This window comes from Oryx dammah, unplaced genomic scaffold, assembly GCF_014754425.2.
Source record: "Oryx dammah isolate SB20612 unplaced genomic scaffold, SCBI_Odam_1.1 HiC_scaffold_11050, whole genome shotgun sequence".
NCBI classification, from domain to species: Eukaryota; Metazoa; Chordata; class Mammalia; order Artiodactyla; family Bovidae; genus Oryx; species Oryx dammah.
The window spans coordinates 10,892,228-10,915,769 of NW_024080444.1; the positions used below are offsets into that span (position 1 = coordinate 10,892,228).

Consider the following 23,542-nt stretch of genomic DNA (forward strand, 5'->3'; position numbering starts at 1 on the left):
GGACTGACGCTCAGACAGATGAGGATAGGAGCTAGCCAAATCCTAATTAAGTTTTCTTTCTCAGAATATATTTGTTTGAAAAGGGGAGAGAGGGTTTATTTTAAGTGGTAAGACTGGACAGAATCCGGAAAGATGGGATGTCTTTTAGTACTTTGTGGAATGATGTTTTTTTTTCAATGTGTGTACTAAATATCTTGACTCAGTGTCCCCCCCGCCCCATGCAAGCTTGTCTTCAGTAGAAATGATGCAGTTTTGCCACACTGGCATTTCCACTGACACAAGATGATGGTAGGTGGTTTACTGACTCAGCATTAGACACATAGTCACAGAGTGAGAAAGTCGTCTCTTTCTCTTACAAGCCTTCTAATTATGTCAGTTCTTGCTAATCTTCCTCTTTAATAATGAGGGCCGGTCTCAAGTTGATGGCCTGCTGTGATCGTCATTATCTTTCTAGGTTCCAATGAAAGTAATTTGCTTTCATTATCTTCTATCTTTATTCCCTACTTACAAAAAGTGATACTGATTTTCCATTTAGAGTGGTGATATAAGTTAAGCCAAAAAACTTTAAATGAGCTTGATCAGAAGAAAAACATTAGACAGATAATAATATGTAGATGTCACATAAATTTCAACGTTGCTATACAAATAAAGACACCATTCCAGAATTTCTGATCCTTTATGATTTCTTCTGTATGTTCTTTTGAGAGGAATTTGGGAACCCAAATGAGCTAAATTGCCTTTGGGACATTGAAGGCAAGGTTATCAGCCAAACTAGAGTAGCTTTTACTTGTTTAAGTCCTTACACCACCTTTTGATTTAACAGGAAATCCTTGTCATTAATTATGATAGCATTGAGCATTGAAGTGAAATGTAATTAGAACTGCATGAACTGTATTACTAAAAATACAGGATCTCTGCAGTGTGTTATTATTGCACCATAGAATTGTAGAACACAAAGAGACATGACTGATTCCTGATCAGATGAATCTGATTGTAATTTGTTAGGTCATTCAGCTCTTGATCTTAAACCTGTAAATGTATCATTTTGAGTACTCCATAACACAGACTAACCTGCAACTGTTCTGTTAGAGTTCATGTTGGTCAAGAGGCTGCTGCTTCAAAAATCAGAATAGTAGTTTTTAGCCACATTTTTAACTTAAATCCAGTGGTCCCAGAACACACACTTGAATGCTCTCCCTCAGAAAATAACATTGTAGATTTATTATTACTGGCACAGATAGTATCAATCCATTACAATGTTTATTGACAAAGCTTTCCCCATTTTAATATTTCTCATCATTTCCTCAATCAATTGCCCTACAAAGAATTTGACACTCAGCTTATTAGTAGAGATCATATACACTGTTTCTACAGCATTCTGAAGCAGAACATTGCATGTCCACATCAAATTCAAGCAAAAGCATGCGGGAAATCATTTCAGCACCTCTCGAGGCCTCGCTGGCTCTCATGGACAGTAAGGTGGTGGTGACTGGTCTGCGGGTAGCTTCTCATAAGCAGGTGGAGCATTGGGAACCTGTGAGGATGAGAAAGGAGAGCAGGGGCTCGACAACAGCACACATCGTTCTGGAAGAGGGATTAAGTCAAAATAGTTGCAGCATGCTTACACTTTTGCTCTGGGTTGAAACTTGTCCGTTTACCTGTCCATATCTAATTTCCACCCAATGAGGTAATTAATGTTGAATTACACAAGTGTGTATGTTGAAGCATTTGGGCGGTGTGGGGTGGGGGGATAACAGCAGAGAAAAAAGGCTAAGTGGCTTCCCCCAAATTTCCTTGGATTATCTTTATCAGTAGAAGCCCCAAGTCCTAATTTACAAATTTTTCAGACCTGTTACAGACACTGATCACACAGCATCTTTACCACAAGCGTAAATCCTGACAGCTGTGTCTAAAGGCAGTTGCTTCTATCAACAGAGCACAAATCTGTCAGGCCCTCATTTAATGCTCACAACAACCTTAGGAATATTTCTGTTGTTTTTATGTTACAGGTCAGGAAACTGGGGCACAAGGAGGTTAAATCACTTGATGAATGTCTTACAACTGGCCAGTCATGGAGCTAAGAGTCAAATATAGTAATTTGGCTCTGGAGCCAGTGCTCTCAAAAGCTATAATTACTGCATCTATACCGGGACTGTCCAGTAGAAATAGAGTGTACCACATATGTGGTTTTAAAATTCCTAGTAGCTGCATTTTTAAAAATTAAGAGAAACAAAATTAATTTCACTAATATATTTTATTTAACCCCACTTTCATGTTGAAGTGAGATATTATCACTTCAACCTATAGTCAGTATAAAACTCATTAGTGGACTTTTATGTTATTTTCCTCATACTGAGTTGTTGAAATCTAGTATGTATTCCAGGATGTCTTAATTCAAAGTACTGCATTTCAGGTTTCAATAACCGCATGTGACTAGTGGCTACAGTGCAACTATTGGACAGTGCAACTCTATACAATTAATAATAGGCACTTTTTTCCTCTGTTAGTTATGTCTATGTTCAGGACAAAAGCAATTATACTAAAAAACATGAGACAAGAGGACATTGTATCCAGAACCAAGTTCTTCCTTTGGGCCTTACACGTAGATGTTTCTTTATTGACCCAGGAAACTCTGGATATGAGAGGACACAATTTAAGAAAACCTCTGTGAATTCCTTTGTTTTTAATCTTACTATTTACTTTTTATTATGGTAAAATATACCATATAAAATTTAACATTTAAACCATTTTTTAGTCAGTAGCATTAAATATATTCACATTGCCCTTGCTTTTTAAATGGCAATATTTTATTCATTAGAGTTAAAAGTAGGCATATACAGAAACACCAGGATGCAGGATCTCAACCTACCACAGGTTCACAATTGTTCTCTTGAAAAGGCAATTTGCTGTCCTGTTGACCAAGCCACTCATGTGAACATCCTCCTGTTAGGGTACTTTGAGTACCAGCATGAATGTTTTTGTCCTGAAATGTGAATTCATGAAGGTCAATGGGTGAGAAAAAATAATTGAGTGCATTAAAGAAAAGGAGAAAGAAGCTGACATTTTAAGAATGAGTTTTAATCTTGGCCCTGCCGCTTATCCTCAGTGTATCCTCAGGTAGTCACTTAATCTCTCTGAATTCCAGTGTTTTCATCAGTAATATTAAGATAATGTTACCTACCTCTCAGAACTAGGCTTCCCCCGTGGCTCAATGGTAAAGAACCCCACCTGCCAGTGCAGGAGATGTGGAGTTGGGAAGATCCCGTGGAGGAGGAAATGACAACCCACTCCAGTATTCTTCCCTGGAAAACTCCCATGGACAGAGGAGCCTGGCAGGCTACAGTCTATGGGAATCACAAAGAGTCGGACATGACTGAGCACAAGAAAACACCTAATACTGTGCCTAACATCTATTAGTTGGTCAATGAATATTTTTGAAAGGAAGAAGAAGAGTGAAATATAAAACTGGATCTCAGAGAATGATTACAAGAGGAGTAGATCAGAGCTAGGGAGGCAGGAGGTGGTTTCACAGTGAGGAGAAACATAGGAACAGCTTGATAGCAGGGACACTATTTCTGCCTTCCCCATAATGACACAGAGAAGGCAATGGCATCCCACTCCAGTACTCTTGCCTGGAGAATCCCATGGACGGAGGAGCCTGGTGGGCTGCCGTCCATTGAGTCGCACAGAGTCGGACACGACTGAAGCGACTTAGCAGCAGCAGCAGCATAATGACAGCAATATATCTGAAACACTGAATGCTTGTGTTGTGATAGAAATACTGTGGTTGTAATGCTGAGCTTCCAAGTCGCATCACAACAATGACAAGTCAGCCTCAGGCTGCTGTGCACTTTGAATTATTGGGGGAAGGGGTGGGTAAAAGCTTATAGTTTGGTTATTTGCATAGGTTGAAGGGGTGATGCTCTCCATCCCTAGAATAGAATGACAACAGTTTGTGCAAGACAGAGACACGTACCAAAACAGGGACTGCAGAGGCACAGTTTCTTTTGAAGTGGAGTATTTCATTACTGGTGGTGTTTTAAATTGCTGGCACATTGTGATCATAAAAAGCAGAGTTTTATATGTTCTTACCATTAAATTCTCCACAATAGTCGTTCTCAAACTTTAAAATGCAGCAGTGTCTCCTGGGGGGCTTGTTAAACACAGATTGCTGGGCTCACACCCAGAATTTCTGACAGTAGGTATAGGGTGAAGCCCATAAATTTGCATTTCTGGCAAGTTCCCAAGTGATACTGATACTGCTGGTCCAGGGCTCTCCAGACAACGCACTTCCTTATTGCCTGTGCCTGGCATGACCCCGCTACGATCTGACCCTTAGAGGAAGGAGGAGGTCAGGGGGGGCCACAGAAAAGGAGGGAGTATGTGTCCCTTCTAAAGGGACAAACCACTGCATAGCTGCCAAGTTTTGCCGGATCTTTCGATTTTTTTAAAAAAATAAACTAGAAATTAAGATTTTTACATAAAATGTTACTTTTAAATGTTTGCACCTAATTCCGTTTTTTTTAAGTTACAGACCCAAACATTATCTGTGAACCAAATTCACCAGTAGGGCATGAGCAGCTCTCTGGGGTCCCAGCTGGAATTGGAACAGCAAGGCTGTGCCAGGGTTCAGTGCCTCCTCCTCAGGCTGGCCTGTAGACTGCGGTTGATTACTGGTGTTACTGGGTTGAAAGAATGGCATCCGGACGGGTCTCCCAGGGAGGAGAAGTGTTTGGATCATCAACTGGATGAGACCAGACATGGTTGGGGCTGGTACCTATAGAGTCTGCCGGCTGTAAAGAAGTTTTCCTAAACTCTACTCTGAAATCATTATTGACACTACCTTTTGGAAGTATATAAGCACAAGGATCCCAATCTTGACAAGAGGATCCAAGGAAGTTCTGCTCCCCTCCACAGCTCCCAGTGATATACCTCCAGTAAGGTGCTTAATGGGCTTCCTGAGTAGCTCAGCAAAAGAATCTGCCTGCTATGCAGGAGACCCTGGATCAATCCCTGGGTTGAAAAGTTCCCATGGGAAAGGGATAGGCTAACCACTCCAGTATTCTTGGGCTTCCCTGGTGGCTAAGAGAGTAAAGAATCTGCTTGCAATGCAGGAGACCTAGGTTCCATTCCTGGGTTGGGAAGATCCCCTGGAGGAGGGCATGGCAACCCACTCCAGTATTCTTGCCTGGAGAATCCCCATGGACAGAGGAGCCTGGCAGGCTACAGTCTTTGAGGTTGCAAAGACTCAGACTTGATTGAGCAACTAAGCACAGCATGGCACAGCACAAGGTGTGTTAATGTTAATGCATTCTCTCCCTTTACCTTGATTATTGATTTTATTCCTTATTTTTTTAAATTCTCACCTACCATAGGTTAAGAGCTTGATTCACTTCCCCAGTTCACTGCCAATTCTGTGTATTAACATCAAACTTCAGTGTGTGTGTGTTCAAACAGGGTCCTAGGTCCCACCACCAGAGATGGTCCCAGACTCTACGTTTTAGCAAGAACCCTAGGTTATTTGAGTGCAGGGGCCCCTGACTTACATTGAGAAACATGACACTGAAAGATGTGAGTGTAAACTGAGCTGTCAGGAGACCTTTTTAATTTTTCCCCAAGAATCAGAAGTGCTATGTCCTCAACTTAGAAGTGAAAGAATAAAATTCATAAATATGAAAGCCAACTTCCAATGCCTTATAAATCATTTTTTTGCAGAAACGCATTTCTGCAAAAAGCAGTCTGTCCTTTCAAAAGATGTTTTTCAGATCTAAGAGGAATTGTTGGGCAAGGAAGAAATTTTAGGAGACCTTACATCCAACCAACCTTTCTACCATTCTGTGGCCAATGAAAGTGGAAAAATAAACATATTTCAAAGCTTAGTAAAAGTTGGTTAAAAGTGGTACCTGAAGCTCGCATTAATCGTCATTTATGTTTTTGTTTTATAATGAAAACAGAATCACCAAAGAGAGACAGGGAGGTAACTGTGTAATTAAATACAGTACTTAATGCACTACCTTACATAATTTTACCTACTTTTCTTAGACTGCTGGTCCCCAGCCTGGCTTTTCAGTAGATACGAAAGTCTCAAAACAAGATTTTAATATTAATTTTAAAAATAAATGACTCCAGTTTTAAACATTAGATGGAACCAGGGAATTTAAACACAGTTTTTAAATCTCATAAAAATTCCAGAAACTCTGCAAGTCACTGGTCGAGAGCTGGAGGAGTGGAGGATGGCAGGTTGAACACCCAGGCAAATGTTCAGTGTTGGAGGCCATGGCTCAGACTGTCATTCTTGCACTGAACACATTTAAGATAAGAGAGTGTTGAAGCAGAATGAGGGGAGAAAGGCTGCTTTTTTGTCTGGGTAGCATCAAGCTAGCAATTATGGACAGTCTTCCTTGCAGTCCAAGGGACTCTCAAGAGTCTTCTCCAATACCACAGTTCAAACCATCATCTCCAATACCACAGTTCAAACCATCAATTCTTCGGCACTCAGCTTTCTTCACAGTCCAACTCTCACATCCATACATGACTACTGGAAAAACTATAGCCTTGACTAGACAGACCTTTGTTTGCAAAGTAATGTCTCTGCTTTTCAATATGCTATCTAGGTTGGTCATAACTTTCCTTCCAAAGAGTGAGTGTCTTTTAATTTCATGGCTGCAATGACCATCTGCAGTGATTTTGGAACCCCCCAAAATAAAGTAAGCCACTGTTTCCCCATCTATTTGCCATGAAGTGATGGGACCAGATGCCATGATCTTAGTTTTCTGAATGTTGAGCTTTAAGCCAACTCTTTCACTCTGCAGTCCATCCTAAAGGACATCAGTCCTGGGTGTTCATTGGAAGGACTGAGGCTGAGGCTGAAACTCCAATACTTTGGCCACCTCATGCAAAGAGTTGACTCACTGGAAAAGACCTGATGCTGGGAGGGATTGGGGGCAGGAGGAGAAGGGGACGACAGAGGATGAGATGGCTGGATGGCATCACCGACTCGATGGACAGAAGTTTGAGTGAACTCCAGGAATTGGTGATGGACAGGGAGGCCTGGCGTGCTGCGATTCATGGGGTTGCAAAGAGTCGGACACGACTGAGCAACTGAACTGAAGGGATGGATACCAACATATTGAGTTTGTAGAGCTTTTATTCCTTGAACGACTAATCATTGTTTTTCTTTTTAATATGTAAACATAGAATTAATTTTTTTATTTATAGAAGAAAGCATATATTACATAAAAAGTGACATGCATCATGTTATGTCATCTGTGTCTAGGTGTGTAATAGAGCAAATGAGGCTCAGAGAAATGAAAATCTAAGGCCACCAGTAAGTCAACAGCAGAGTGAGACCAAATCCTTATGCCATACAATTGCTGCGTGCCACGCATCATGCTAGGCTCTGGAAGTAAAAAGGGAATAAAAAATACTCTCCGCATCAGCTCCAAATGGGATAAAGAGAAGGGGTGGAAGAAGCAAAAAGTAACAAATTACAAGGCAATGTCATAACCCTGTTCTAGAGGTACACATGAAGTGTATAGCAGAGAGCAAAGAGTTATATTCCCTACCCTCTCAACCCAAGGCTTTGCTATGGTTGGAGTCTTATTCAGACTCAAGAACTTCTCCTTCCCATAAATGCCACCACACTGGAGGGCTGCTGCTTGGTGATTTTGTCTCCCCACGTTCACCCTTTCATGATTTATATCTGGGACACCATGGTAAGATGGGCATTAGGAAAAGGGTCACATGGGACTTCCCAAGCTTTCAAGCAAGGAGAAGAATTTGAAGCTACCATTTTCACCTTCCCCTTCACCCTGCTTATTTAACTTCTATGCAGAGTACATCATGAGAAACACTGGACTGGAAGAAACACAAGCTGAAATCAAGATTGCGGGGAGAAATATCAATAGCCTCAGATATGCAGATGACACCACCCTTATGGCAGAAAGTGAAGAGGAACTAAAAAGCCTCTTGATGAAAGTGAAAGTGGAGAGTAAAAAAGTTGGCTTAAAGCTCAACATTCAGAAAACTAAAATCATGGCATCCGGTCCCATCACTTCATGGAAAATAGATGAGGAAACAGTCATACTTTATTTTTTTGGGCTCCAAAATCACTGCAGATGGTGACTGCAGCCACGAAATTAAAAGACGCTTACTCCTTGGAAGAAAAGTTATGACCAACCTAGACAGCATATTCAAAAGCAGAGACATTACTTTGCCGACTAAGGTCCATCTAGTCAAGGCTATGGTTTTTCCTGTGGTCATGTATGGATGTGAGAGTTGGACTGTGAAGAAGGCTGAATGCCGAAGAATTGATGCTTTTGAACTGTGGTGTTGGAGAAGACTCTTGAGAGTCCCTTGGACTGCAAGGAGATCCAACCAGTCCATTCTGAAGGAGATCAGCCCTGGGAATGATGCTAAAGCTGAAGCTCCAGTACTTTGGCCACCTCATGCGAAGAGTTGACTCACTGGAAAAGACTCTGATGCTGGGAGGGATTGGGGGCAGGGGGAGAAGGGGACGACAGAGGATGAGATGGCTGGATGGCATCACTGACTCAATGGACATGAATCTGAGTGAACTCTGGGAGTTGGTGATGGACAGGGAGGCCTGGCATGCTGCGATTCATGGGGTCACAAAGAGTCGGACACGACTGAGCGACTGAACTGAACTGAACTGAACTTCTCCTCAGATTGCCAGGCTCTAGCCCTCCACCCGGACCGGCCCTCCTCTCCATCACAAAACCACTTTCTCTGAATGAAGTGTTGCTAAATGAGGAAGGGGACTTTTCAACATCTTTTGTAAAGATAAAATTTTTTCCCCATATATATCAACCCCAGAAGCTTTCAGATCTGTAATAAAGAGAGAGGAGAAAGAAAAATTGCAACTCTCCTTCTATCCTGTTGCTCACTGTGGAGAATGGCTTTGGATGCTTAAGTTCCAAACTGCTACCTGTCTTTTAAGCAAGGTTTCTGAAACCTGTGGTCTTCACAGGTTAGTGACTCTGTTGATTTTGCCTGTTTGTGAAGGATCCTGGTACCCCAAGACTGGACATTGTCATTTGTTAACTTCCTGCTCGTATGGGTAAAGGAGCAAAAATTCTAATAAAACCACATCGAGGATCAAAGGAGGGAGGAGCCTGTTAAAAACCTGGTGGTGCTTTGTGCTGCTGAGGGGTGGACAGTTTCCTGCACTGATGGCTACATGGGTCCTGGCTATGCTGGACTACTTGCTAATAGAGTTAGAGAACTTAGAATTCCCAGGAACCCTGGAAAGAAAGGGGTGAAGAGGTAGGGTAAGAAGAATGGGCCACTAAGTGGAGTAACAGAGCCAGTGGGAATCCCCAGAAGGATTGGTAAGACCTGGAGTGTCTCATGTACTTCTGTTCAATTGTACAAGAGGACCACGAAGCCTTCCCCCTTGCCCCCAAAACCATCAGCTACATAGACAGGCCCTCGAGTTTGCTGTGAGTGGAATCAGAAAGATGGGCCAAGTTCCTGGTTGGGATTCATGCCTGAGCAGAGGCAAAAGAAGAGTTATAAGATGTACAGCATAGAGAGAGATGCATCAGAACCATGAATCAGTGCTGGAGGTGATCATGAGACTGTCATTCCACTCCCCAGAACTTCAGAGAAAGAAGGAGAAGGGAGGTCCTGGAACTGGAGAGACTCAGCAGTGATAACTTTACTGACCTTTAAGCTTCGGTAACCACTTCGTCTTCTGCAGTACCAGCAGCTGAGAAGTAGTAGAATTCCCAGAATCACTGTCAGGATGCCAATCCCTGCAGCCCTGGCCCGAGAGACAGACAAGTCCACCTTGGTATGGAAACCTTGCTCCAGATTGTGAAGAAACATGTCTCAATCTTCTCTCTTCACAGGGGCTTTGCAATCAGAGCAGCATCTCCCAGTCCCCAAGGAGTATTCCACCCCACCCCACACCAGGCACCCATGGGCCTCCAGCATGCGTATACAGAGACAGAACCATCTCTCGGAGCCTCCCAGGTGTGTGTCCACAGCAGCAGTGCTAACTGTCGTGGGCCCCAGCGGCCAGGCTGCAAGGGCAACAGGTGCAGTGGCAGCTGACCCTTCTGTGGACTGAGTCATCTTTCCATCAGGGCTAGTTTAAAACATTTTCCCCAGCTGTCAGTCCACAAAAAAAGAAACAGAAATTAACTTTGACTTAATGTCTGCTGTAAGCTGGGTACCATGATAACCATTCTGTATTCATTAGATTATTTAATTCTCACAACAACCCTGCCAAGCACTATGGTGAGCACCCTGCTATTGGCCCTGTCACAACAATCCTCAGGGGTAGGTATGACATTCATTTCACATCTGACATCCCTAAGACTTTAGGCTGGTAAAATGCCCAAGGTTGCACAGCCAGAGAGTGGCAGAACCAGCATTCACAGCGACTGGCCTGAGGTACCCAGCCAGCGCCTTTTTGACCGCATCACCCCTTCCTGAAATGGAGCTATTACAGGGGCATTCAGTGGGTTCTCATGACTGAAGGCAGATGATTCCATTCCCAGCATGCCTGTGCTCTCATTCTCCCTCCTAGGTCTGTGGTCACCCCCTTGGGCATCTTGACACACACAGAGCTCTGTTTGAACTCCTCACACCACAGTCACATTGCACTCACACACAGGAAGTGAGAGCCAAAAATGCTGGGATGTGCCAGACACACCATAAGAACCCGTTGCCCGGCAGGGCTCCTCAGATGTCACCCAAATACCTCCTGCAAGGGAGTTGCCTGAGATTCATGTTAAAGTACAGATCCTGGGCCCCTGACCCCAAGACCTACTGAGTCAGCCTCTTGGGCAGCAGTGCCTAGGAAGCTGCATTTTCACGAGCTCCATAGGTGGCTTGTGCCGCCTCAACTGAGAACTTCTCAACTGTGGTTTCACAGAGATAGAGTCTGCTGAGTCATCATGCAAATCCTGAAAAATATACTACCTAATACCATGTGCAGTTGTACCCCTGAAGAGTATATTTTTGCTGTTGGCACATTTTTTCAGAAGATCTCACCACCACATCCCATTTGACCATGCAGGGATATTAGAGAATCCCACTAGGGTCTTCCGAAGAAATACTCCAGCCTGAATTCCTCTTCGGTGCCTTTGACAGGTTCTCCATCTCTCTTGCCCCTGCTAGTTCACTCCAGTAAAGCAATTCAACAGTTCTCTCCCAAGACAGCAGGTTTGCAGGAAGTTCTGAGCAGATCACTTAAGAGATGGTCCAAATAAAACCCAGATTCCTCATTTGTCCTGATGGAATCTCCACTGAGAGAGGGGCCCCTCCTACCGCCACCACCCCTTGCCCACTCTCACCTTGCAGATTATGTCCTGTGGCTTATGTCCCCATCACAGCACTCATACCTGATGAAATTACTCCCATGCCTAACTCTCCCAGTAGGTTGTAAGATTTTTTTCAAAGGAGAGAATAGCATCTTGAGTTGGTATACATTGCTTAGCACTTAGAAATGTTTAATCATGCAAATACTTATTTTTAAATAATTCATAATACAAAACACCTTTCTTTAGGGTAAAGCATTGATGCAAAGGTTATGACCACCCTCTTCACCTTGGACTCAGTCAGCAGGTGGAGGGACGCACCTGCCTTTCAACCTCACTGTCCTTTGGCAACTTGCCTCTGTTCTATCTGCAAACCACCTCTGGGAGCCCAAGTGGAGTAGACAGGCAAGGCTTGAGGACAGAGGCATCATGCTCTCAGACAGAGGATTTTCAGCCTGGGAACCCACAGTAAAGGCCTCATAGCCAAGAATGCAACAAAAATGGCAAGATCCAGGTTTTTGCCTTCCCTCCCTCTTTGCCTCTTTGGCCTCAGAGAAACCTGAGACCTTTTGTAGGACCTCAGGGTCTCCTTACCTCATTGCCAGGTTTATTTCTGGAGAAATAAACACTAGAGAGATTTACGGACCGACATGTGCTGGTGGAAGCCAGAGGCTGTGTCAGCAAACGGCAAACTGTAACCCCGCTGGGTCTGATTTTGAACTTACTCTTCAGCGGTGACATAAGAGTAGCTGTGCCCTTTCCTGGGGGAACCATAGAAGAAGTGAACCTCTTCTCTTGGCATCTTGTAGGGTCAGGCCACGGGACACCTAGCAGCAGAGACACACAGGTGTCATTTCATGCATCCAGAGTGTTCTTACCATCTCAAAAACACCCACAAAGACATTCTCACTAGGTGACCGACAATGACATCCAAACCCCGTTTTCTCTCTCTGCAAGGACTCGTACTTGCTTCTTTCACAGATATCAAGTGGGAATTGCTCAGGTTTTTAACCCCTTTCTACCAACTGAAATTTAAGTTCGAAGAAGAAACCACAAACAAAAGGAAAAAACTTTCAAACTGAGTTGTGATTTGAGAATTAATTTGACTCTATACCATAAACTTGTAGAGAAATAAACAAAAAGCATTTTAATTCATTGCTTACTCTCCCTGGCTCAAGACAGATTAATAAGAGGAGTTATTTCTCTCCAGAGGTATTATTTTATATCAATCCTTGGACAAATAAAAGGCTATGATGATATAATGGGTATGTGCCTCAGCACAGCATCCTTCAAGCCCATTTACCAACAAAGGAAACTGTCCCCAAAATATGAAATTTTAAACTATGATACAAACAAATAAAAAGCTCATGAACTTTAGTGGTCATTATTAGAGTGTGCTTATTAAAAACCAACAATGATTTCTCTTCTCTCCTTGCTATTGTGTGTTTTTCATTCCTTTTATTTTTCTTGTGAACTGCATAGGTCTGATCCCCATAGAGTTATATTAATGAGCCCGTTTAAAACAGCTGAATAGAAGTGGGAAAAGGGAGTGGAGAGTTCACCCCATGAACCCTTTCCTTGGGGCATTTTATGTGTCATTTGTGCTTCCCAGTTGTAAAGAAGTCACACTTGACCTTACTGATCATCTCAGGTGAATAATGTGGGGATGAACTCTGTTCAAAATGACAGACACAAAACGAATTCTGCATTAAGTTGTTTTCTGTAAATCTATACCTCCAGTTTCGAGCCTTGGCAAACAGTGGCAGGACAGCAAATGTATTTCATCCTACCTGAGCCAAGAAAAGTGGTTCTTCAGGGGACTAGACACAGCTGTTCATGAGCCAGTTACAGCCTGAATAACTGCTTTTCCTGGTTCTCCGCTTTGCTTCTGGGCAGTCTAGAGGTAGGACCTAGGAGGAGACTTTGTGGATCCTTAAAAGTCGGAGAATTGTGAATATTGAGGAGAATTCTGCCGACATCCAGGTATCAGGGAGGCTGGAGGAGTCCACTGGAATCTGCCAAACCCTGTTCTGTTCTGAAAGAGTGGGTGAAAAGGCATTGCTCTTACCTGCCTTCCTGGGACCAGCTCCGTCTGCTGGCTGCCGTTTCTGTGAAGATTGCTTCTCTGGCTCTTAACCTTTTTCATTTTTTTTCCCCCTGGTCTCGAGTCCCATGTTAATCACGAGTTTAGATTTCTGATGGGGTCGTTTGTGATTGCTTAATTAGCGTGAAAGAAACCAACTTCATTCCTCTCCTCAAAATGTCACGGCTCACTGTGGCCTCTTTTTTCCTTAATCCCAGGTTTCATCTTAGGGGAGTCATTAGTTTTAATGCTGATCCCTCATCTGTAGGATTGCCAGATAAAATATAGGCTTTCCAGTTACATTTGAATTTCAGATAAGCAATGAATAGATTTTAGTATAACTGTGTCCCATGAAATATTTTTAGTGCAAAAAATTATTTGCTGTTTACTTGAAATTCAGTTGTTATGGGATACCCTCTACCCACCCTCATCTTCACCTCAAAGTGTGGGTGAGCCTTTGGTCTCAGGCCTGAAGGTCATCTAGGAGCACGACCTCCTGATCAAGAAGAAGAATTAGAGGATCCCTGAAACTTCCTGAGCTAAGCTCCCAGATTTTTTGTTACACCCTCAGAGATGACTGTCCCTTGGGAAGAATGGGTTTCTTGCATTGGCAAGGAGCAGAGAAAATTTCCTCTTTGAAGGTGGATATGACCTATCTAGAATTTAATTGAAACCAGGGCTAATTCAACCTACATAGCCTGCTCTGAGAGTCAAATGTGTACAGCCCAGAAGCATTTCAGTGGGACAGAATTATCATTGCTCACCAGCTCTCTGTCAGAGAAGGCAATGGCACCCCACTCCAGTACTGTTGCCTGGAAAATCCCATGGATGGAGGAGCCTGGTGGGCTGCCGTCTATGGGTTTGCACAGAGTTGGACACGACTGAGCAACTTCACTTTCACTTTTCACTTTCATGCATTGGAGAAGGAAATGGCAAGCTACTCCAGTGTTCTTGCCTGGAGAATTTCAGGGACAGGGGAGCCTGGTGGGCTGCCATCTATGGGGTCGCACAGAATTGGAAACAACTGAAGCGACTTAGCAGCAGCAGCAGCAACACCAGCTCTCTATAACCATTGTAAACAAGCAAAAAGTAAACAAAACACCCACCAGAGTTAAGGAATGTGAGAGTTCTCATCAGCCAAGCACTTAGATTAAATGACCATTAAGGTTCCCCTTTATGGCTTCCTTGATAGTTCAGACAGTAAAGAATCTGCCTGCAATGCAGGGGACCTGGGTTCGATCCCTGGGTTGGGAAGATCTCTTGGAGAATGGAATGGCAACACACTCCAGTACTCTTGCTTGGAGAATTTCCATGGACAGAAGAGCCTGGTGGGCTGCTGTCCATGGGGTCTCGAAGAGTTGGACATGACTGATTGACTAACACAACTACAACACGAGGTCCCTTTCCGCACCTTGCAGATCTTATGGTTCTTTCTAGTTCCCATTGGACTGTCTTGTGTGAGGGCATTATTGGCACTGGATAATCATCAGTGGAAATGACATGGGAGAAATGAAACAGCATGAGTGAGGTTGATCTTTATTAGGTGAGATCCTTGCTCTCTCCTTTCTGAAAAGGAGAAAAAATGCGAACAGATCTGAGTGACAAGAAGGAGTCAGCCATTCACAGATGGACAGAGAGTGTTTCATAGAGAAGAACCAGTGCAAAGACCCCACAGCAGAGAAAGAATCAGACGTGGTCTGGACTCCCAGAACTGAGGCTGATTTAGGAGATTTCATAAGAAAATCAGGAAGGATACAAGCCTTTGGTGTCAAGGGATTTGAGGAGAGCAACTTTAACCTGAGACTCATGTTTATGCCCAATAACTCCCAGGAAGGCCTAGTGGTGTGTGCTAGTCTAGAAAGAAGAATGCAGTTCTTTTATTTACTTTATTTTTTTAAATTTTAATGTATACTTTATTTTTTAGAACAGCTTTAGATTTACAGAAAAATATGAAGATAATACATAGATATCCCACACCCCCCCTATTATTAACATCTTAAATTAGTTACCATAATGAACCAGTAACTACAGCCATATCTTACTCAGATACCCTTAGTTTTTCACCTATGCCATTTTTCTGTTCTAGAATCCTACAAGACATGTTAACTGAAGGTGCAGTTCTGAGCCTAGAGACTGATACGTGCTAAGCTGGACTCAACTAACGTGGCCCCTGGATGAGCACCCAGACCAGAAAGGAGGAAGGTACTAACCTGGATCTCCAGGCAAAGGGAAGCTCCTGGGTCTTGCTCAAGTCCCTCAGTGATGTGAGCTAATCCGGGGGCCCTGAGTGTGCCTGGGCACCGTTCCAGGGTGGAAACTGCAAGGCAGCTGGCGTCCGCTCCCCCAGAAGAGGCTCTGGGACCAGGCCCAGCTCACTGGGGATACTGTGACCTGTCTTGGCACTTCCCCTCCAGCTACTCTGCTTTTTGGAGCTCAGCAAGGGAGCCCTGACCAGATCTTACAGGGGCATCTCTTTAGGTCTTTGAGTGGTTTTGCAGCCTCTGGGGTACCCAGTCCTGTTAGGGTGAAGCACCCAGGAAGAGCTGGGGTGGCTTCTTTAAATAAGTCACCAGGGACCCTCAGCCTCAAAATCCTACACATCCCGTTTCCTGAAAGTGCCCCCAGCGGTTCCCTTTGCCTCAGGCTCCTAGTCACTGTCCTGGGACTGGCCTAGGCCCCAGGTTCTGCCCCAGAGCCAGTCCATCCCAGCCCAGGCTCCACTTGCCCTCACCCTACCCCCATCCCCTCTAGTGATTTCTCTTCTTCCCTGGCATAACATTCTTCCCTGGTGCAACATCTACCCAACACCACCATCAACAGGTTCACAGTTGGGGCTCTAAAGTCCAAACTGCCTGCACTTCCTCTCTTCGGTCTGTGTGACCTTGGATAAATCATAAATCTCTTAGAACGTCATTGCATGCGTCTAAAAAAAGAGAGTTATTAATAGTATTTACTCCCTAGATTAGTTGTAAAAGTTAAAGGAGATAAGGCTTACCACCTGCTTGGCAGAGAATGAGTTTAACGATAGTGTGAGCTGTTACTACAAGGTTGCCGTACCCACTACCCCTTTGGCCCAGTTCAGACCTGCCTTGAGTGTGGGCGTGACACTGCGCTTCCTGTGCCCCAGACTCGGGATTAGAGTTTAGCACCTGGCCGGTCACTGACTTGTTCTCTGCTGCCACCTGGTGGGCCTTGGTCCCCTTGCACCGCAGGCCCCGAGATGATGAAGCTGCTGGGACTCTGATCTTTTCAAAACCCTCTCATTCACAGTGCTCAGGAACCAGAGTCCTCTTCACTTTTCCTTCTTGGGGATTAGAACCTTCTTCAGTGCCCCACAAGACTGTGAGCTCTTGCTCTCTTACCACACCTCGACAGAAAATGCTAGAATATTATGAAGGGCATTGTTGTAAATGGGAGTTGTTGGTGCTGCCCTTTTGTAGGAGAAGCTAAACAATCAGAACTTGCTTATCAGAAAGTGGAGAAGACAGGTAGACATCTCTGCAGTTATTGAAGGAGGCCGCAGACAGTACTCTCTCCCTACCCTCGGTGGAGTCCTGGGACTCAGTCAGAATGGCCTTGAATCCCAGCTCCCATTATTACCTGTGTGACCTTCGGCAAGTTTCTTAAGCTCTCTGAGCTTCGGCAGCCCCCTCTACAAAATGGGAATTAATCATTATGACAGAATTGCTGTGAGATTTAAATAAGATAAAATACGTAAAATCATCCAGTGCAATGCCTGGCAAATTACTAAAACTTGAGAAAGGCTGATGCCTCCAGGAATCTCCTGTGGATGTGCAAATAGCCTTAAGAGGGTGGGATAGCAGCATAAGCCTGTGAACTAATAATGCTCGGCTGTGGCTTGATAATTGCTCAGTGCTAATCAGTGAACAAGTTATACTGCCTGTGGCATAAAGGGCCGTTGGTCGGAGATATTCTGAGGGTGGAAGTGGCAGTGGAGAGGTCCAGTCGGGAGCAGAACCAAGGTGTATCTACACAGGGGCACCTAACAGGACACACACCTGCTCCCCTTCCCCCCCCCCCCCCCCCCCCCCCCCCCCTCCCCCCTCCACCCCGCCCCGCCCCTTCTCCCTCAGGCACTCTAGAGCAAGAGTCACCTTCTGCGGGTCTCAGGCTGGACTCTCACGAGGCTCCGTCAGTTCCTCAATCCAACAGGTAAGTTGTTCGGGGAGAACTAGCACAGTCCCAAGGCTTGCACAGAAGCTGGTTGTGTATGAGAACAATGGCCCAGTTCCTGAGGCTGTTCAGGTGCAGAGAAAAGAGCATTAATAAATCAGAAATGGGATTTAATAATCCCTTGGCCACTTCTGACGAGTCAGTATCAAGAGGGATGGGCTTGCAGGACTGATTGGAATGATCTTTGGGGTGGAATGCTATGTTCACCACCATGTCAGATAATATTGGAGCCACCCCAGATTCCTGCCCAGGAAATAGCGGGGGTGTGGGTTCTTCTTGGGGACAGGAGGCACATGAGAAGTTTCTTAAAGGAAGATGAGTTTCCTCTGAGTCTGGAAAGGTGAGCAGGGAGTCGCCAGACATGAGATGGGGAGGGCGTGCTCAGCGCAGAGGATAAGTAAACGTTTGCGCGTCCCGACTTGGGAGCCAGGTTGGGAAGATGACATCCACGTGGAGGGAGGGTACACAGGTGTGGGGCGGCCTGGCGGGTTTGGGGGACTGCTCGAAGTTCTGTATGGTTGGAGTTCAAAGTACAGAAAAGGAGTGTAGTCCTGAGGTTCTGAAGCTCAAAGCATGTGAACACCATGCCGAAGCTTTTGACCCTCGTTGGCTGGTTGCGTTGAGTCACAGAAAGGTTGTAAGTGGCGAAGAAAACACTGAGGCTGACCAGACTTGGGGTCAGTCTGTCTTCCAGTGTCATGGTATTTAATCTACCTCCTGGGAGGCTGTGAGGATTACATGTGCTGTCGTTGTGTGTGGAAACATTTTGTGAACCGTAAATCATATTGACGTGAAACCTACAAGCAGCAGTTTGCCCTTAAATGTCGGGCAGTGTATTGGTGACATGGAGGGATGAATAGGAGAAAGCCTGGGTTTTGGATTCTGGTTCTGAGTCAGATGCTGGTTCCGGCCTGGACTGACTGTGGTCCTCGGGTATGTAAGGTTCTTGGCACTAGTCTGCTCATCTACAGAATGGAACAGAGTGTCTGTCTCTCTGCGGGGGCTGTCAGGCTCATGTGCCTGGTGTGCAGTGAACTCTTGCATTAGTCAGGGTTCTTCGCTGGCTGGCAACACAAACTTGACTCTGGCTACTTAAGGATATAAGAAAATTAATGGAAGGTTATAGAAGTGACCCACATAATTTAAAAAACAAACAAAAAAACTAAGCATATCAGATCTTAAGAAGGACTAGAGCTGAGTTCTACCTGGACACAGGTGGTAGGAATTAATTAATAGATGACCCTTCAGGTTGTCGTTATCAGGACGAAATCAGCTCTGACTAGTTCCTCCTTGTTTAAGTATGAGATTGAAATTGATTGGAGGATCTTGCTTGGGGTCTCATACCAAATCCTTGTTCAGGCATGGCCTCACGGTGCGGGCAAGAATGCTTAATACCCCATCAAGGCTGATAAAACAGAGAAGGAGAAATTTTCTGAGGGAATCTGGTTTTTTGTTACCAATATAAGAAGGAAGGGATGCAGGAAAGACAAAGACAGACCTTGACAATGTTTGGCTCCCCAAGGGAGGATTTATCCCTGAGAAGTCTCCCTAGTTTTTTCTGTTTCCTAATCGGCACTGTGAGAGGAAGTCCTGTGAGCAGAGACTTTGGAAGGCTGCCGGGTGTTCCCTGTCTGTACTCCCTTCCTACCGCTTACTCTGTGGTGTTGACATGTGTGTTCATCTCCGATGTGTCCATGGATTCCCGAGCCCCCTGGGGGTAGGATTCACGTGTCTCCATATCTCTAGTGCCTGCTACAGAGCCTGGCCCATGATGGAACCTCAGTAAATTGAACTCTTGCCCCATCTCATCCCCAGTGAAGTTTTTAGGAGGTACGGTCATCAGAGAAAAATGGGATAATATTTCAACATTAAGGACAACACAGCTGTCTGCTTCAGCATATTTTTATCTTTTAAATTTTGAAAGAAATCCTCCTTTCCCTGCACAACTACCATCTCCTAGAGCCTGGTATCTCTCTTGGCAGGTATTGCCCTGAAGACTTGTTGGAGGTTTAGTGATGGGAAAGTGTCTTAATTACTGTTCACAGCTCTTCAGCAGTGCCTGCCATGTACAGAGGAGTGCTCAGAGGAGAAAAGGGCTCTAGAATGTAGCCTTGAGGGTCCCTGGGTGCTGGCATATTGAGGAAGGATAGCCATGATCTCCAAGCCTCCCTCTTCCCTTTTAGTATCAAAGAGCTAAAAGGGTTAAGAAAGTTTTTGCAAATAATAAACATTTGAAGTATTAGCTGCCATCTTCCTCTATGTCTCTGGAAACACTTTTTTCTGGATTTCCTTCCATGGCCACAAAATCTACAATCCCACGAGAAATTCTGGCTTCTAAGGGCTGACATTTTGATGTTCCCATAGTGTTTTGTTTTTTTAAGATTGATTTGCTATTTACGACTGTTCTGATTCTGCATTGCTGTGCATAGGCTTTCTCTAGTTCCAGCAAACAGGGGCTGCTCTTCATTACAGTGTGTGGGTTTCTCATTACGGCGGCTTCTCTTGATGCAGAGCATGGGCACTTAGGCTCAAAGGCTCAGTAGTTCTGGTTCCCCAGCTCTGGAGCACAGGCTCAATGTTTGTGGCCCACGGGCTTAGCTGTCTCAAGGCATGTGGGATTGGAACCCATGTCTCCTGCATTGCGAAGTGGATTCTTAACCACTGGACCACCAGGGAAGACCCATAGTTTTTATATTTTGAGAGAGTGACCATTTATAATGAACTTTTGGCTGTGTTTCAGTAAGAGAAGGTGATGTGGCTCACCCATAAGACGTGCTCCATTCTGCCTTCCTGCTGGTCTCCCAGAATACCTGGAAATAACCCCAGACCTTAGGCAGATAAAAACACCAACTGTCTCTGTATAAAAGGAGTATTTTCTGTGTGTGAAGCAAAAAAGAACAAACTCAATGGGGAGTTAAGCAATTTCATTCCATCCATCGGGGGTGAGATCCTGGGATTTCAAGAACAATGTTGGGATAACAGGGAAGAGGTGGAACTTGAAATTGCCGAAGGTCAGAGTCGTGCTTCTTTCAACTGTTTCTGTGGAGATGATGGGTGGATATGCTGTCTATGTCAGATTTTTTAATTGTTAAAGAATTCAATGCTGATTTTCTTTTACAAAGAAGTTTCTACATAGCATTTTAATTTTAACTGTTATGTTTAAAAAAAAGAAAATAGGGCTTCCCCGGTGGCTCAGAGGTTAAAGCGTCTGCCTCCAATGCGGGACACCTGGGTTCTATCCCTGGGTTGGGAAGATCCCCTGGAGAAGGAAATGGCAACCCACTCCAGTATTGTTTCCTGGAGAATCCTGTGGACAGAGGAGCCTGGTAGGCTACAGTCCACGGGGTCGCAAAGAGTCAGACACGACTGAGCGACTTCACCATGATGTTAAAAACAATCTGGTTAACTTGAGTTATCATCTGAAGGGGAGGTCCCAGCTCTGGGCCTTTTTTTTTTTAGCACAGTCATGGATTGGATAAATCCATCATTTCTAACATTCTGCTGGTAAACAAGCCAAAACCTCAGTAGACTGACCTTGTGAGTCAAATCATCCAGTTGCCTTTTCTCTGTGTTACCTTCCTGTGTGTTATACCTGAGCTTATTTGACTGGACCAGCCCCGTGTCCATTTGTCAGTTAGTTTAGGGGAGCTTCAGGGGCCCAAGTCAGGCACTCTGTTTTAAAGAGGCAGTGCTGGCTAAGTCGCTTCAGTCATGTCTGACTCTTTGCCACTCCGTGGACTGCAGCCCACCAGGCTCCTCTGTTCATGGGATTCTCCAGGCAAGAGTACTGGAGTGGGTTGCCATGCCCTCCTCCAGGGGATCTTCCCAGCCCAGGAATCAAACTAGCATCTTCTGCATTGGCAGGCGTGTTCTTTACCACTAGCGCCACCTGGGAACCCCCAAAAGAGGCAGTAGTGGCCCCCAAGACCAATGTGGCACCAGCATCAGGTGCTGCTGGCTTTCAAGGTTAGGGTTGAATTGGACCAAGAGAATACAGAGTTCATATTGCCAATTAGTGTGCATGCAAGCTTATGCAGCTCTTTGGGGATCAAAAGAAGATAGCTCACCCAGGGTTTTAAGGAGACTGCCTGAGAGCATTAGGCTGTGATGGGATCAGGGGCTTGCACCCCCAGAAACTGTGTTTCTTGATGTTTCTTTGTATTTTCCTAGAGGTATTTAGTAAAATTTTTGTAATATTTCAGCCAGTATCAGCTCTACCAGGAGAAACCAAAGAATTTTAATGAAGTGTCAGAATAGCCCTTACAATCAGTAGGATAACAACACATAGTAAAGTCAGAGGACCCCAGGGGGAAGGAAAAGTCCCAGAGGAGAGGCTGGCACTCAGGGACCAAGCAGCTCTCTCTGCCCAGAGTTTCCTTCCAAGTCTAAATTCATGAGTTCAGCTTTTTCCAGTGTATCTTATTGGCCTGAAAGATTGGAAAACACTGATCTAAACAAACTTAAACAGATTGATTTTGTTTAACTATAACTCTCTGGACATCTTTAGTTTTCTGATGCACATTATGAGTCTTCAGGGAAAGCCATTGTTCAGTGGAGTTTCTCAAGGTATCTTGGCACAAAGTTGGATCTCCGTGGTGCTCCAAGAACACCTTGGGCTGGGTCACCACGAAGGGTCATTATCAGTTCAACTTCTCATGTGATTGGCCTTTCCCTTCAGGTAGTTAACAAAGAGCCTAAATGAGTCCCTTTCCACGAAGAGTTCAGCCCATAGATGTATATTAAATGTATTTTTACTGCGTGTCAGAAGCTGAGTGAAGTGATTAATGTAGGTTATCTCATTTTCTCCTTGAAGCTCCACAGCACTGCTGTCAGATGGGTGTTATTATTACTTCTACTTAACACGGGAGACTGAGGCCTGTGGAGGCTGGGTAACTAGATGTCACAAGATAGTAACTGGCAGAGTGGAGATGGCCGAACTCCCATACTTAAATATGGGGCTTCCCTCAGAGGAAAACTGCCGAGTAATTAAACACAGTCCACCATAGGAAATGTTGAGACTGATTACCCTTCCCCAGAGTCATTTATTTAGAACATGTGTCCAGGAACTGTCTATGTGGATTATTCTTTGACTTTCTCAAGGACAGAGACTTTTGCATTATCAGTTGCTGGCACAAAGCAAGGGCTCACAGATTCACAGATATTTCTTTCTTTTTTTTTTTTTTTTAATTGATGTGTAGTTGGTATACCACAGCTATTTCTTGGAGAAGGAAATGGCAACCCACTCCAGTGTTCTTGCCTGGAGAATCCCAGGGACAGGGGAGCCTGGTGGGCTGCCGTCTACGGGGTCACAAAGAGTTGGACATGACTGAAGAGACTTAGCAGCAGCAGCTATTTCTTGGATGAGTGAGTGAAATAATGAAGAGATGACTTTACAACAGATTTTGATGATCTGTTATTTCCTAATTGAAAATTGCCCAAATTCTTTCATCTAATCAATAAACATTAGTTGAGCACCTATAATATGCCAAAGACTCATTCAGTTCAGTTCAGTCGCTCAGTCGTGTCCGACTATTTGCAACCCCATGAATCACAGCATGCCAGGCCTCCCTGTCCATCACCATCTCCTGGAGTTCACTCAGACTCACATCCATGGAGTCCGTGATGCCATCCAGCCATCTAATCCCAGGTCGTCCCCTTCTCCTCCTGCCCCCAATCCCTCCCAGCATCAGAGTCTTTTCCAATGAGTCAACTCTTCGCATGAGGTGGCCAAAGTACTGGAGCTTCAGTTTTAGCATCATTCCTTCCAAAGAAATCCCAGGGTTGATCTCCTTCAGAATGGACTGGTTGGATCTCCTTGCAGTCCAAGGGACCCTCAAGAGTCTTCTCCAACACCACAGTTCAAAAGCATCAATTCTTCGGCGCTCAGCCTTCTTCACAGTCCAACTCTCACATCCATACATGACCACAGGAAAAACCATAGCCTTGACTACATGGACCTTAGTCGGCAAAGTAATGT

General features: G+C 44.6%; 1 protein-coding gene across 1 annotated transcript; it reads right to left on the reverse strand.

Moving 5' to 3' along the window:
* Window positions 1–1,198: 1,198 nt before the first annotated feature.
* Window positions 1,199–10,019, reverse strand: LOC120860219 (melanoma antigen recognized by T-cells 1-like). Its single transcript, XM_040236003.1, has 3 exons — window positions 9,688–10,019; window positions 2,870–2,983; window positions 1,199–1,534 (listed from the first exon to the last, which is right to left on the reverse strand). The coding sequence occupies exons 1-3, from the start codon at window positions 9,847–9,849 to the stop codon at window positions 1,466–1,468; spliced, it is 345 nt and encodes a 114-aa protein (XP_040091937.1). The 5' UTR covers window positions 9,850–10,019; the 3' UTR covers window positions 1,199–1,465.
* Between the last annotated feature and the right edge of the window lie 13,523 nt (window positions 10,020–23,542).